General features: G+C 51.8%; 1 protein-coding gene across 4 annotated transcripts in view; it reads right to left on the bottom strand.

Annotated features, from left to right (window-relative positions):
* Hspa12a (heat shock protein family A (Hsp70) member 12A) overlaps positions 1-16,132 on the bottom strand; it is a 129,029-nt gene that overhangs the window by 52,047 nt on the left and 60,850 nt on the right. Inside the window, exon 1 of one of the 4 annotated variants that reach the window (XM_048338167.1) lies at positions 6,932-7,072. The exons of the other annotated variants lie outside the window; for them this stretch is intronic. Within the exon in view, the coding sequence (XP_048194124.1) occupies positions 6,932-6,983 (52 nt within the window). The 5' untranslated portion in view covers positions 6,984-7,072. Of the gene's footprint in view, positions 1-6,931; positions 7,073-16,132 lie in introns of those variants that run through there. 4 annotated transcript variants of the gene reach the window in all.

The following is a 16,132-nucleotide window of genomic DNA, read 5'->3' as shown; positions in this document are numbered from 1 at the left end:
GGAGCATTCTTTCTTCCTCACCCAGCTTCCCTCATGCAGGGTCCCCAGTGGGCCAGGTAGTCACATTTCCCACTGGCTCCACCTGGTTTTAAGACTTACCGCTTTTTAAATTCTTATTTAATGTTTGTATTTGCATCAGTTGCACAAGAAATTCATTTTGACATGTCTATATACGCACATGACGTAGTCTGATCAGACCTACCCACTCACTCTCCCTCATCCCTTCCTCACCTCTTCCCAAACCAGTCCTCACAACCTTCATGGTTCCATGTTCACACGCGTACACCAAGTGCTCTGACCACACTCACCCTCAGTCACTCTCTCCCCAGCTGCCCTCCTTCCACTTGAGTCCAGACATGTTCCATCTTCCTAATATTCATTTTTTGTTACAGGGACTGTTCATTGTTCAAAGGGGCTTCTCCGCGTTATTTCACACACGCACCTTCTCTATTCAGCAGCTTTTGGTCTGATTGGCTTTGCCATCTCCAGTCACAGATGCAATGTATTTCAGTACTGTTCACTGAAACATTCTCTTCCCTGCTCCTAATCCCCTCAAGCAGTCTCAGTATATATAATGTTGTGAGAATCATGGTGTACAGTGGTGTGTATCTGTGTGTGAGAGGGTGCTGTATCTTGAATGTGTTTATATATGTTTATCTTTTAGGTCTAACATCTACATGTGACCTATATCCTTCTGAAACTGGATCACTTTGCTTACTATAGTGATTTCAAGATGCATTTATTTCCCTACAGATGGCATACACAACTTTGTTCTTCTTTATGGACTAATACTCAATTGTGTGTGTATGTGTATATATTTCCTTAACCTATTTATCAGTTATAGGTCATCAGGGCTTTCTCCATAGCTTAGGTATTGTGAATTGCAATGAAGATGGGCATACATGGGTATCATATTTGACCTTACATTCCTTCAGATAAATGCCTGAAGGTGGTATCATTAGATAGTATGGTAGCTTTTTAGTTCTTGTAGGAACTTCCATACTGATTTCCTCTAGTTTACATTCCCACTAACACTGTATCAGGGTTTCTTTTTCTCCTCAACCTCGCCAACACGTGTTGTTGGTATCAAGATCTCAGACTTCAAATAAAACCACACACACACCCACACACACACACACAAACCAAATCAGCATGGTGCTGGCATAAAAACAGACCAATGTAATGGACTAGAAGAGCCATAGATAAATCCACACAACTACAGCCATCTGATTTTTTACAATAGAACACAGAACATACTTTGGGGAAAAGATGGCCTCTTCAACAAATAACTGGATATCCACATGCAGAAGACTGAAAGTAGATTTCTATCTCTTTCCCTGAACTAATATGAACTGAAAGTGGACCAAGGATCTTAATTTAAGAACTAAAACTACTGCAAGAGATAATAAGGGAAACATAGAACATAATGGCAAAACAGTAGGTAACATAGAGGCACAGGAAATAACTTACTGACTAGAACAGCAAATGAGCAAGAACTGACAAAAACTTCTCTACAGCAAAGGAAATAATCAATAGACTGGAGAGATGGACTAAAAAGTGGAAGAAAACCTTTACCAGATAAATATGTCACAAAAGATTAATAAGCAGAATACAGTTTTTTGAGCTACTTGCTCAAAAAACTGAACTCCCAAAGAATTAAGAATCTGATTGCTACATGGGCAAATATACTGAACAAGCACCGCTTGAGAGAAGTACAAATGGCCAATAAATAGATAAATAAATGTTCAACATCGCTGACCACAAACCAAAATAACCTTGAGATCCTTCTCATTCCAGTCAGAATGGCCCTGGCCTCTTTATGTCTAGCTCCTCTCTCTGCTTCTGAGCCATTCTGGTCTCCCACCTGGTCCTCCTTGTGACACTCTTCCTCAACCCAGGCTAAGTAGCCACAGAGCCAAGGACAAGGGACTGAAACCTCTGAAACCACAAGCCAAATAAATACTTCCTCCCCTTAAGTTGTTTTTCTCAAGTATTTGCCACAGCAAGGAGAAGTCTAAGGCAGGCCCCAAATCTGATCAAATGCATGAGACTCCCCGATTGGCAACAATGGCTGTCCATGGGGAAAAGGTTGATGTGCCCAGTCTGTGGTAAAGCCTAGATATCGTCCCCAGGTGCTTCTGTAACAGGACAGCCACTTGGGTAACTATCCTGAAGAGCATCCAGTGGCCAAAGAGAGTCCCAAGGGAAGCCCTCTAATGCACTCATTCTCTCTCACTCTCTCTCACATACACACACACACAGTGGAATATGAAGGCATGGTGTATAGTGGGGAAGCATAAAAGATAACCACATCACTTCCAGTAGGCTTGTTTCAGACAGTGTGCAGGTTCAAAGGAATCTGAACCTAAATAGATCCTCACATATCCCCAAGTCTAAGAAAACAAAAACAAAACCAGAACAATCTGCTCCACCCCCCGCCAAAAAAAAAAAAAAAAAGCAAATCAGCTTGATTCACTACCCTACTGTAGAAAGAAAGTGTATCCTGGTGGGCACTGGGCAGAGGAAGGAAGGCCTCTGTAAATGACAAAGCATTTCCTGTCAGCCCTTATCTCCCTGCTGTTTCCCCCAGCAGAGCTAGGCAGACCACACATGGCCCTTCCACAGACCAGGAAAGGACAGTCTAGCTGGAGTCTTAGCATTCCAAGACACTTTGCTTTCCTACCCACCATTCATGTGACTGCCCAGCTGAGAGAAGAACAGGACTGAGAGTCATTAGCAAGCCCAGGAATGCAACAAAGGTCTGCAGGACCCACCCAGTGGGTCAGTGTCCTTGCAGAGCACTGCCTGTTCCTCCTAGGGTGTCTCTGCCTTGCTCTCTCTTGGGAATGCTCAGGCCCAGGGTGCCCATGCGGGACAGGCTCTTCCTCCCTGCCACATGCTGCCCATTCATTAACAGCCTCCAATTCCTCTCTGCCATTCTAATTATGCACAGCAGTAATAAAGAAGCTTTCTCCCTTACCAAAGAGGCCTATTTATATGACAAGAGAGCATTTCGCCCCCACAAGATTGAGTCGTCACTTAAAGTCTTGAGGGAATCAAAGCTCCATCTCTTCAGAGATCGCAGAGCCCATGCTGGCTTCCCCCTCCAGCTTGGCTCACTTCTAAGCATCTGTGTTTCTAGAAGCAACCCCCCTGCCCCCCCGCCACCATGGAGTGGGCAGATACGGATGCCACTCCTCACTGCTGAGTTCACTTAGCTCTTGCTGACTGAGTCACTCAACACACAGTAAGGCATTTGTTGAGTACCTACTATGGGTCCTTGCTAAGAATATGGAAAGACTCTGTCTCTGCCTTGTGGGGAGAAAAAGCATTGTGAGAAAGGGCACACGCTTTTAGGCACCCTGACTGATCCATAGCCCAACTCTACCATCCATGATCTGGTATCTCAGAGTCCAATAGCTTGAGTGGCAAAATGGTTGTAATAATAGTATCAACCTCACAGGGTTATAGAAGATACGAGATGTATGATTTGCAAACTGGCACAACCTAGGCACTCAGTAAATACCACCCGGAATCACCAAAATCAAGTACCAAGGGCTTTGGGATTTCACAAGTGGATTTCACCCTGATGTATGAATCCAGGAAGGCTCCCTGAGAAGCAACACCAAATTGAGTTTTGAAAGATGGACAGGAGTTTACTATGCAAAGGCAGATGCCCCAATCCAGGGAACTGCATGTATCTGGGGCCAAAGAAGATCACAGAGCTGGGAGAAATACAAGGCCCTGAGAGGGAGGTCCGGGAGTAGGGGTGGAGGCCACCATGCAGGAGACAGTGTTGCAGAAGCAAGTGCGGACACCGAAGTGGATTCCAGGAAGAGAACTCTAAGCTAGGGTATCCAGAGCATCACCTTGGCCTTTTCTTGATTCCTCTGGTGACTACACCCAGTGTCCTTCTTCTTCTATATGTAGTCTGGTGGCCAGGAGAAGAACCTTGCTCACTATCAGCCATGTTCTCATTCACTCAGATACTCAGTGTAATTCCCTAAGAGCCTGCAATGTGCCAGGCATGCGCTAGGATAGGCTGTGCAACTGGACTCGTGGACCCTGAAGCTGGTAGCTTAAGACCCTAAGCCTCCACACCCAGAGCCTTTCCAACCACACACAGCTAAACTTGTCAGCCTTCTCTCCCAATGGAGGCCACAGGGCTCCCTCAATGAGTCATTTATTCAACAAATGTCATCAGGGCTAAATGAGATAACTTGGTATTCCCAGGGTTCATCATACACTAAGTCCTCGATAAATGTCAGTCTTCAAAACGTTTACTTTATCACGATTAACTGCCAGGACAGTAAGAGTCCTATCTCCAGAGCCCAGTACAACACCTCCAGAGGTGCCTGAACACGGAGAAAATGACTCCCTTTCCATTGCTCATGCCTGCCAGGTCAGCAGAGATGCTACACGGTCCCAGCCACCCTGTACCCCTCCCCTTGCCCAGTGCACCTCCTCCTCCAGGACCTCATGAAGCAAAAAAAAAAGGAAAAAACATGAGGAGGGACAGAAAGAAGGGTCATCTCAGCCTCAAATGTCTAACACTCCAGAAACCAGAGGTGGGCCTTCAGATTTTGAAAAATAACTAATTTAATCATCCTATAAGGAAATCTGCAAACATAAAGGAGTCACCACCTACTTACCAACCAGCTCCAACAATGACCAACGTCCACCATTTTGTTTCATCAGCACTCTCTATTCACCCCCTACCCACCCTCCCACCACCTGGAAGGGGGGGTGGTATCACTGTACACAAGTCCCAACAGAATTCACGCCTGTGACATTCGTTCTTTGGCACTAGAGCATGCTAGAAAGAAGGCCCTGAAACAGGACTACCACTGAGCACATCTCTGGGCTATACTGATGAGAGACTCCAGCCCTAGAGTCAGCAACCCTGGGTCCCACTCCACACTTCCTAGTTGGGTGACCTTGAACAGGTCATTCAATCTAAGCTTCAATTTCTCATCAGTAAAGAGAGTGCTGATAACAGGCTTGTTGGGAGGGGCTAAAAAAAAAACACAAAACACTGCATATTCATTGCCCAGACCAGCACATGCAACCTTGAAATCTTAGAAATGAATGGGGGAAGGGGAGCAGACTCTGCTCACTCGTTTTGCAGATGAAGGATGTCAGGCCAGAGATACAGAGTGAGTTGCCAGGGGCAGCCTGCTCTTCAGGTTGCTGTGTCCCCAATCCAGGGACCCCGAGTTGCCACCAGCTGCTTCGAACTCACAAAATGCAAAGAATCCAGAACCGAGCCAGATGACCACTGGCAGGTGCCCTAACACCCAGTGCTTCCCAACACCTAGTGCTTCCCCGTCCTGGGTAGAGGTCTCTCCCAGTCCCAGGAGGTTGGTAGTACAGAAGTGTTAAATGTGATTTTACAAGGCAGAACGGTGTTGGTTAAGTGGGTTGGCATCTCTGTCTGCAATTCTGATTCGATAAATTTTGTGTCCAATCTTACATTTTATACAACGCCCACTCATTATCTCAGTGTGAGACAAGAAGCTGGCTCGCTAACTCCTGGACTTTAAACAATTCTAATGTCCAGCAGGATCATCTTAAATGTTTCCTTTTTTTTCCCCCCCAATGTAAAGAAAAAAGAAGATGGGGAGGAAAATGAGTGAATCCAGTTGCTGACTGATGTAGACAAAGACAGCTGCCATCGCCATCCGGAGTCCTGTCTGTCCACGGGCGAAGGTCAGGAGAGAGGGGAGGATTCGGAGTGGAGTGCACGTATGGGCACCGCCCGGGCTCTGCATCGCCCCTCCCTGGAGTGAGCCGTGACCGGATCCCCCAGCCCCCACCCAGCTCTCCCCCACCACTGCAGTGGGGGTGGGGAGGCCCCTCCCAGATCTGCAGGAACAATGGGCTGGAGAGGGGGCAGGTGCGGCTCTGGACGCAGCCGAGGGCGGGGGGGGGGGGGGGGCCGCCCACAGCTGGAGGGGAACACAACGCCAATCCAGGATGCGCTTTGCTGGACTCAGTTTCCCCGGTTTTGAGGTGTCTGCAGAGGCGAGCGCTCCTTTTCTGTCAGGATTTTCCTTACATCTCTGCCAGGGCTTCTGACTTGGGGGACTGTCCGCACCCAGCTCTGCGGATCGGGGGGCGCACGGCGCCTCCGGAGCCCAACTTTCCCCACTCGGGAGGTACGGGGTGGGGAAGGGAGACCAGGACCGGAGTCCCGGCCAGCGGGCCTCCTATAGGAGCGAAGCCTTGATTCCCAGCCCGGGGCCCCGCTCCTCATCTCTCGCAGTCCCTCTCCCGGGTCCTCCCGGGCGGGCACCCGAGCGCAAAGCGCGGCCCTGGAATATTTGCAAAATGTCAGCGCCGGTCCGCAACTCCGGGACAGCCCCGCGCGTGGCAGGGCGTCAGCGGGACCCCACCTCTCCGCCCTTCCCAAGCCCGACAGGCCTTGGGGAGGGGTGCGGAGCGCGGAGGAACCTGCCGGGCCCCCGAGCTGCAGCCCCTCACCCGGGCGCGTGCGTCCAGCGGGGCAGGGTGGGAAAGGGAGCCCCCTCCAGATCCCCGGGCTCGGGCTCCCACCCCGCCTCGCCGCGCCGCGACCCCGGGCAGCCCCCCGCACCGTGTGCGGGGACGACAGGAGCAGCGCCCTCGCTCGGTCCCGCACGCGGCCACACCGGAGGCGCCACCCCGGGGCGGTGACCGCCCGCCGGGGAGCCCCGCGGGGGCTGCGGTCCCCACTGCAGCGCCCGCACCCGGGCCGAGGCCGAGCCAAGGACTGGTGGGTGGCCTCCTGGGCCCGGGGTCCCCCGAGGCGTCGGCCCGGGGAGGCAGGGGATGGGCCTGGAGCACCCACTTTTCCACGGTCCTTGGACGGGCGGCGGGGCGCGGGACGAGCCCGCCTCGTCCCTCCCCAGCGATGCGGGACGCCGCGGCAGCGCCCGTGCCCCGCGCTCACCTCGGGACCCCGCGTCGCCGCCGCCGCCGCCGCCGGCTTCCTTGTCCGCCATGGTCCCCCGCAGCTCCGGCCCGGGCGCGGCGCCTGTGCGGTGCGAGTCCGCGTCCCGGAGGCAGCGCTCGGCCCAGTCTCGGCAGCCGCAGGCAGCCGGGGCTCCTTCTGACGCGGGGGAGCGAGTGGCGCTGCAGCCCGGGCTCCGCCCCGCGCGCGGCTCGGCCCCGCCCCAAGCCCGCCCCGCCACGCCCCGCCACGCCACGCAGAGGCCCGCAGCCGCGCGGCTCCCGCCCCGGCCCAGCGCATCCTGGTGGATCGGGACGCCAGGGGCGCCGGGCCGGGCTTTGGCGGCAGCAGGTCCCTGGGTTCCCCACTGTGCGTGGCTCCACGGGTGGCCCTGCGTGGCAAGTGTGTCCGCCCACAGCGAGCAGGGCACACCGGACTCCCGCACCAGGCTCCATATCCCCTGCCCCGGAGCTCCGCAGACCCCAGTGTGGCCACCAAGCAGGCACCAAAAGAAAAGCCTGCACCGAGGGGAGCACTGTCACAGGAGTCCTCCCATCCTCCTCTGATCCAGGGGAAGGGCTTATCTTGGAGGCTGAGTTGGGCCTTCCAGACACTGGGTGGGTCCTCAGCCCATTCATTAGAAGTCTGAGAATACCCAAGTTAATAATGCAAGGCTTCCCCGGTGAGTGATTCCTGCTCCCTCCCTGTCCTGTGGCTCTGCGGGCACCACTGTCAGGGGCTGGCCACGCACCCTGGCCCTCCTGTCACGCCCCATGTTGGGGAGGGCAGTGATAAGAATCGAACGGGTCTCTCCCATGTGCCTGGCACTATGCTAAATGCTGACGTGCTTGTGTCCTTTCCCTATAACTTGTATGCAAGATAAGAAACAGAGGCCACGCCGGATCAAGTGCTGAACTCAGGATCACATAGGGCAGTGGACGACAGGGCGGAGGACCCGCCGGGCCATGGGGTAGCTACCCCCGAGCCCTTCCTGCAATGGGCAGCATCCTCAAAGGGCAACTTGGGGTAGTGGGGTGGGCAGAACCGGGCAGGGGGCTCTGTTCCACAGAAGCTGGTTGAATAATGAGTTTAAAAAGATGGAAGGTGAACAAGAGTAGAGTACTCGTCTGCCTTCTAGAAGCTCTGGTCAACACCTAGACTGATAAGTGTTGTAGGGAGCAGGGCTGACACTATTTTGATTAGGGAAACATGGTAGGAAATGTTGGGGGGGAGTAGATTAGGTCAACCTGACCCCAAAATTCTGCTTCTGTAAATGGCTTGCTTAACTTGTCTGTTGCCTGCTCTACCCCCTGTGTCAACCACCTACATCTGTGCCATGCTTGCTTGTTAATGTTGCTTGCTCTATCCCCTGTGTCAAGCCCCTACATCTGTGCTATACTTTACCTTTATAAACTCCAGTTTGAGGACTGCTTGGGGGCACGGTGGCAGCTCCGGAGTCTGTCCTGTGTCCCTGGCCAGCCTGCTTTTCAGGGGTGTAGTTTCAGCTCCTGAGTCTGTGCTACATCCCCGGCCAGGCAGTTTGCTTTATGCTTCCCCAATAAATCCATCTTTTTTCTTGAGACTGTCTCTCAGTGGTGGACTCTTGGGGGGACGTGGAACCCCCCCCCAGGAACCCCGTAACAATCAGGAAATGGAAGGAAGGAAGGAAAGAAGGAAGGAAGGGAGGGAGGGAGGGAGGGAGGGAGGGAGGGAGGGAGGGAGGATGGACTAGGGTGCTGCCTGTACAATCCCTATTTGGGTGTTGAGTACACAGGTTGAATAACCTCTCAGCCTTGATATTGTGATCTGTGAAATCAGTATAACATGAAAACCCATTAAAATAAAGAAGATGAGATAATAGGTAAAATCTGCTTAGCTTGAGGTCTAACACATGATAAGCAGTTCACGGTGCATTGAGTGATTAAGTCAGAAGCGTGTTTTGAAGAGGACCATGGCCAGCTGTGTAGTCAGAAACATCTTTTAAACAGCTGGGCATGGTGGTGCACGGAGGGCCCTCCTAGAACGTTCTCCCATCGAGGCTGCTTGCTTGCTGAGACCACAGGGCACCATCTCAGACACAGACTCAACAGATGGGCTCCCATGAGGGCCTAGGTAGAAGACCAGAGGCGTGAGCACCCCAATGCACACAGGAGGCAGGACAGGGTGGAGTCAGCGTCCAGAGCAACAGCTGGCCCAGCAGGTCAGAGATGGAGCAGGGAAGGAGTACTGGTCCTGTCCTGTCATCGCTAGTACGGCCTTCCAGTTCTGCTCTTACCTCCCTAGCAAATGGAGCTGCCTGGGCTAAGCAGGGCCAGAATGTAGGAGGGTAGGGATGGCCGCCAGCTCCCCATCCGCTGAGCTAGTGTCCCCTGACCACTTGCCTGGACATGGGTGGAGGGAGAGCTTGCCCTTCACCATGCTTCTGGATCTCTCTTGTACTCAGAACAATGCTGTGCTTCCCCAAAACCCCCGGGGAAAAAGTCCCAACTCTTCAGTGAGCCCCAAGCCTTCCTCGCCTTCCTCTGTCTCTCCTTTCTTCCTACCCTTTCTCTGCCATAGTTACAAGCTACGTCAGACTTGACTTCTCTCCTCCATCCGCCCAAACCTCAACATCCTTCAGGGCCATGGTCCCAGGCTCCCAGGGTTTCTACATACCCACATGCCTCAGTTTACCTCCTCTACTCTGCCCAGGCAGTTAGGCATTCGAGGCTCCTCTGTCTGGGAGCTCTCCCCCGTGCCCAGGGCCGGACCCTCCTCCAGGACGCCAGGCCTTGATGTCTCCCAAGCTACTCAAGCCGGTCCTCCCCTCCTTCCCTGGCTCCTAGGGCCTGGATGTCTATAAAGGTGGCCAAGGTGCTCCCCTGAGCACTCCCCCCTCAGGGTCTGTCTGCATTCAGTCCATTTCCTACTGGGGGGGGGTCCCAGTGAGTGGTTCGGACCTCTTCTCATCACCCCTCCACCAGGCGCCCCCATCCTTTGCCGCCCTCAAGTCTGCCGCAGCCTCTTGGCAGGACTCTGAGTCTGTTCCTGCCCTGCTCTAGTTCCAGCTCCCAATCCCTCCCAGCCCCCGCCCCCACACACACCTCTGGAAGCTGGGGTTTCAAAGACATGGAGATGGGTTCCGGGCCTGTGCCACAGCAAAACCAGCAGCCTACAGAATGATTCCTCCCGAGTCCCGGAAGCCACTCCCGCGTTGCCACGCTGGCCCGGGTGCCCTGCTCACTGTCCTCACAACGCCCCGTCCCTCTCCATCAGGGACCACGCTCTGGGGATCAGGACATTGGCTTTGGCAGCCTGTCAGAAGCAGGAGGACCCCCACGGCCTCCCTTCGCATCTGCCTCCCGCTCTACAGAGGCCTTGGGCGCCATCTGCCCTCCACAGCACCCCAGCCGCCGTGACACGAGGGCGCGTGAGGAGGATGGGAGGTGACATGCTGGCCCCAGTGCCGGGGGCAGACGGCAGACAGTTTAGATTTCCAGCAAAGCTTCGGAGGCCCTGCCTGCTCTGCTTTGCGTTTGCCCTCGACCATCCGGGAAACAAAGGGACACCCTGGTGAACACACACGCATCCCACCAGCCAGGTCCTGTCATGATCTGACCTAATCCTCTCTGTGGCTCTTGCTGTTTCCCGGGAGAGGAAAAGGAAGTGCACAGAGCCGGCAGTCCCTGCCCTGACTTCCTGGGGCCACGAGGAGCAAGAATGACCAGGGCTATCTCCTAGCTACACTGCATCCTATCTTCCCCCCCTTAACCCCTGGAGTCTCTTCTCCCAAAGCCCCCCCGGGTGAGAACATGTCACGCTTCTGCTGCCAGACCCCATGTGGACTGACCTCCCGGCACCTGCATGGCCTTCTGCTCTCCCACCTCACTTCTGGTGACTAGACCGAATGCCCCTCCCCCAGGTGTACCCTCCCAGGGGCATTGCGGGACCTGCTCCCTCACTGCTTCAGGAAATGACCACTTCCCAGACCTCCTCATTTCAAACTAGACCTTACCTGGGCCCTGTGGGAGCAGGTTTGCGGGCCTGCCACTCCCCTCGTGCAGTGCCAGGCACGTGGGCAGGCTCCCACCAAAGCTACAGGTAGACAGACCGGCTGAGGTGACAGCAAGGCCCTTGCCAGCAAGGCCACTGGCCCAGAAGGAAGTACATCACCACTGAACAAAGTTCTGGCTGACACTTGGAGTCTGCAGCCCTGTGATTCAGGGCCTGTCCAGGAGCAGGAGTTGGCTCTAGAGCAGATTCCCTGAGCAGATTCCCTCCGTCTCTTCCTCACCATCATGGTGCCCCCCCATTTAAGCCCACTATAGCGTTTTCCACCCTATGAGGTTCAGGGCTCAGGTCTTGAGCTGGAACAATGTCCCAACCCCCAACCATCACATGTTGCCATTAGATACCTGAGTCCCTAACAGTAGCCCAGCCCAAAGCCAGTCACCCAGTCTGCTGCACACTGGTCATACCTGTGGCCTGCCTGGTGGCTCCTTTGGGAGCCTGTTCTCCACTGTGTTGCCAGGCAACCCCATTTCCTCCTGCGTGTTTCAGCTTGGAAGTCCCTTCCTCCAGGACACCACCAGGCTCTCCAAGACAGCGGCCCCTCCTCTGTCCTCTGTATCTGCCCCTCCCCCACGTTCTCTGAGGCCATAGCACTTGGCACGACTCTGAGGTCAAGATGATCATCAACCCCACTGTGCTTATGACAGAATTGAAGCCCTGTAAGGTCATTGAGCTCAGGAGCTCCAGAGCTCAGGAGCTAGATCTGGGTCTGAGGCTAGATCTGGGGGCTTTCCAGCTTCAGGATGCCCGTCCCCCACTATAACCGCACGCACATGTGCACACACACACACACACACACACACACACACGCACACTATATTTTTTCTGATAAACATCTTTGTAATTGTGTGTGTGTGTGTGCAAGCCTGGGTGCTCTCTCTGAGCTTTTGTTCTCAAGGCTACTTCTACTACTCCACTACTGGAGCCACAGCTCTACTTCCAGCTCTTTTTGGTAGTTAATTAGAGATAAGTCTCAGGACTTTCCTGCCCAGGCTGGATTGAACCACAGTCCTCAGATCTCAGTCTCCTGAGAAGCAAGGATTATAGGTGCGAGCCAGCAGTGCCGAGCCAAATTTTTTTTTAACCTTCCAGAAACACTGATACTAGTCCAAATCTCCACTTTTATGTAAGAAACTTCCAGAATATACCACTACAATTTTATCTATAAACAGAATATCATGATAGTAGCTTCTTTCTAACAGGACCAAGACTGGGATGTGTTAAGAAAATACAACTTAGAGAGAAAGCCCGAGCTTGTGGGCTACTCCCTGACCTCTGACCTTCTGTATGTTCTAAAAACCCAACCTCAGAGGCAAGTCCTGGTGTGGCCAGTGTATACATTCTTTTTCCCTTGGTTCTGACCTCCTCTGGGGTAAATCAGCCTCTCCATTAACATTCCAAAACACATTTCACATATACAACATGGGATGCTTCACGACTCTTTCAGGGCAAAAATTCAAGGGCCGGAGGACATTATTTCTCCAAATATCCCAATCACTCAGGCCTGCAATGTAAACTTTAGAAATGCCTGCTCAGGTGACAGAGGGTTATCCAAATATTTTTCAGAAGTATTTCAAACAGCAGAGGAATCTGCGGTTCCTTTCTCAGCAGCTTTCTCAGACCTTCTCAGACCCTGGCCCTGCAGAGCTCCTGCTTCTTAATAAGATGGGATATTCCGGAAGCCACATCTCAAGGAAGATGGTGCAGTAGGAGACACAAGGAAAACAGAAATAAATGATTGTGTGAGCAAGAGGACTTTCACCAGGGTGCAACCAGCCATGGGCAACTAAATCCAAGGTTCCATGCTATGGAGAAAAATGACCTCTTTCCTCTAGCTCACAGCTCATGTAGGCCTGGCTCATCGTAGATGATTGCTAAATGTTGGGGCAAGAAATGAGTGGGTGGCCTAGTACATAAATTGAAGTAAAAACCAGGGCCCAGGGAAGTGAATTGAGTTCAAAATCACACAACCAATGGGAGAGCTATGGCCAAGTGTTAGCCCCCACCGCCCAGCTCAGCCATGGTGACCCAAGGAGTAAGTGGCAGACGAAGAATTTGTTCCTCCACAATCTAGTCCTGGTAGAACACTCGGGTCTATCCTGCCTTTATAAGGGAGCCTGAACTGGCTGCGTCCCCAACATCTAGCCTGGCACCTGACACAAAGCCAGGCCTCGTGGAACTTGTTGAGTGAATGAGCAAATGATCCAAGTAGAAGACAGAATAAAAGTTTACAGAAGGGAAAGTTTAAATCCATTCCTATCAGGGCAGCTTGCCTGAGTGAGTCACCAGCCCTCTCTTCTGGTTATCTCCTAAAAGATGCCTGATAAAACTCACACATCCAAAAGCCACTGGAACATTACATTGGGTAATGCTTCGCCCACTTTCTGCAACAAAGCAAGCTCTCCACCAACACTGGCTGTTATAACTGGTTATTACCCATCCCGGCTCTCAGTGATGAGCCTCAATTTGTATGAGTGGCAAAGCAGCTTTGTAAGAATATACACATTTGCTGGATAGGTTTTTCTGTGTGTTTTTTTTCTTTTTTTAGTGGTGGGGGGGGGGGGTGGGGTTGCGGTCTTGAACTCAGGGCCTGAACACTGTACCTGAGCTTTTCTACTTAAGGCTAGTGCTCTGCCACTTTTTTTTTTTTTTTTTTTTTTTTTGCAGATCTAAAACTCTTTACTAAGAAATCACTCAATAAAAGCATTCCTCGGTCCTGTTGTTTAGATTAACTTCATTGCTTACTTTATGTACTTTGATTTCAAATTACATTAAGAAAACATTGAATGCAGCAGTGATACTTAGTGGGCACTATGTGGAAAATGAACTATGCAACTTGTGGGTTGGGATGGGAGGGAAAAACTGGGAATGAGGGAAAGGGTGATGTTGTCCAAAAAGAAATGTACTCATCACCTGACTTATGTAACTATAGTCCCTCTGCATATCACCTTTATAATAACAAAAAAAACTTTTTAAAAAACCACTGAAGTGTAAAATAAAAGCCAAAAGGTTATTGAACTTTTTAATGTGCTGCTGAGGAATTGAACTCAGGGTCTCATAGCATGCTAGGCAAAGTGCTCTGCCACTTTGAGCCACAGCTCCACTTTCAGTTTCCTGGTGGTTAACTGGAGATGACAATCTCAGGGAGTTTGCTACACAGGCTGGCTGAACTGTAATCCTCAGATCTCAGCCTCCTGAGTAGCTAGGATTACAGGTGTGAGCCACCAGTGCCCGGCTGCTGGATGGGTTTTTTATCTTTTTCCTTTTGTCTTTTTAGGTGCTGGGGATTAAACCCAGGGATGCACACATATTTGGCAATCACTACACTCTTGCTGCCCAGCCCCTCGAATGTTTTTCTTAACCAATCTCTTCTCAGAACATATGTAAATTTGGGAAATGAAGCTTCTTAGCTTTGTCTGATTGGCTGGCCAAGGGATGTCAGCCACATGTGAGCACAACAGTCTGGTCGTCTGCGAACCTGGGACACAGACACCCCGTGCTTTCCCAGCCCAGTGTCAGCACTCAGGCATGTTGGGCTTCTGGCATGGATTCCAGGAGATGACAGGGCAAACTCACAGGCCATGAGGCCAGAGGACCAGAGCGAGAGCTGTGGGCTTGGACGAGCACAGGCTGCATCCAGCCTCTCTCCAGACTTCCTTCTGGGTAGACAAGGATCAAGAGGCCCCAGAAGGGCACATGGCACAAGAAGAGTACTTGCTAACTCTGAGACACAGAGAGAGACAGAGAGACAGAGAGAGCATGCATCAGGCCTGGTCTCAGGACCCCTGGCTCCAAGACCAGGGTCTACCACATATTCATTCTATGGTCTTGGATAGGTCACCTTGTCTCTCTGATGCCCTGGCTCCCTGTCTGCACAGTGAGGATACAAATCATGCTTATTCCCCCATCTCATCCAGTCGGTCAAGAACATAAGGAAGAATCCCAGCTTTTCCAGTTCATAGTCTACTGAAAAGCCAGAAATGGAGCTGTGGTTCAAAGTGGCAGAGCACTAGCCTTAAGCAAAAAGCTCAGAGACAGTGCCCAGACCCTGAATTCAAGCCCCAGCACACACACAATTATTCTATGTGAAAAGGAAAAACTATATATTCATTAGAACCTAAGTGGGCAACTGAATAAAATTATAAATACAAAAATGAAGGTGGTAGGGCAGCATGGGAAACGGTTATATAAAATATTAGGTGGAAAAGAGAGAACGTATCCCCAGTGAAATGACATCCGTGCAGGCACAGCAAGATCAGACCGAGGTGGTGACTCACAGGGGAGGGACTCGTCCTTTCTAGGCCTCCGCCAGGGCTTTGTTTTTCCTGCCTCCTTCTTTCCCCAAACTTTGTCTGGAAACCTTGGCCTCTTGCTTCCAGGCAGGGTGAGGAGACTGTGTCCTGAATTCATCATCACTCCGGCTCTTAACATTTGATTTGTTTCCTAATTTTTATTGCTGTTTCTTGAAGCTACAGCTCTAAAAGCTAAAGCCAGTGTGTGTGTGTGTGAGAGAGAGAGAGAAGAGAGAGAGAGAGAGAGAAGAGAGAGAGAGAGAGAAGAGAGAGAGAGAGATCAGATGCAAACAGGCTCCAGCAAATACTTGTGACCAGAGTAAACACACTGTGCTGTGCTGAGAGCTGGGGCCAAGGACTATCACACTTGGACAAGAAATATTGCTCCCCACCAAGGCCTTCTGCAGCTGGAGAGATTTGAGAGAGTGAGCTCAGAATGTCTGTTTTTCCTGGAGTTTGTTTGCCAAGGTGCACAGGGCCTCCCTGCAGGCCTGACCCCTGCAAGCAATGCTCGCTCTACCCCATCTCCAAAAGTCTTCCAACCCTTTGCGATTCTCATAGGTGTTCAGAGTTTGCCAACCACTCGGAGGGGCTCATGGATCTACATGGTGGGAATTCGTTCATTCATGGGCTCACTGGCACACAAATAAAAAGCATGAATTAGGGACTATTCTGCACCAGACCTTGAGGATAACTTAGGAAAATGGGGTCTGTGCCTTTAAGAAGATGACAGTCTCTAGGGACAGACAGAAGACATTGAAGCAAGGTTGGGTTGGGCTGGGCTGGGCTGGGTGTCAATCTGACTCAGTGTTAAAGTTAATACTGGTTTGAATAGATATCTGAAATGGTTCTAGGACCT

Source organism: Perognathus longimembris, chromosome 2, assembly GCF_023159225.1.
Source record: "Perognathus longimembris pacificus isolate PPM17 chromosome 2, ASM2315922v1, whole genome shotgun sequence".
In the NCBI taxonomy this organism is placed as follows: domain Eukaryota; kingdom Metazoa; phylum Chordata; class Mammalia; order Rodentia; family Heteromyidae; genus Perognathus; species Perognathus longimembris.
The sequence above is the reverse complement of the archived record's forward strand: the minus strand, read 5'-3'. Positions and strand labels throughout refer to the sequence as shown.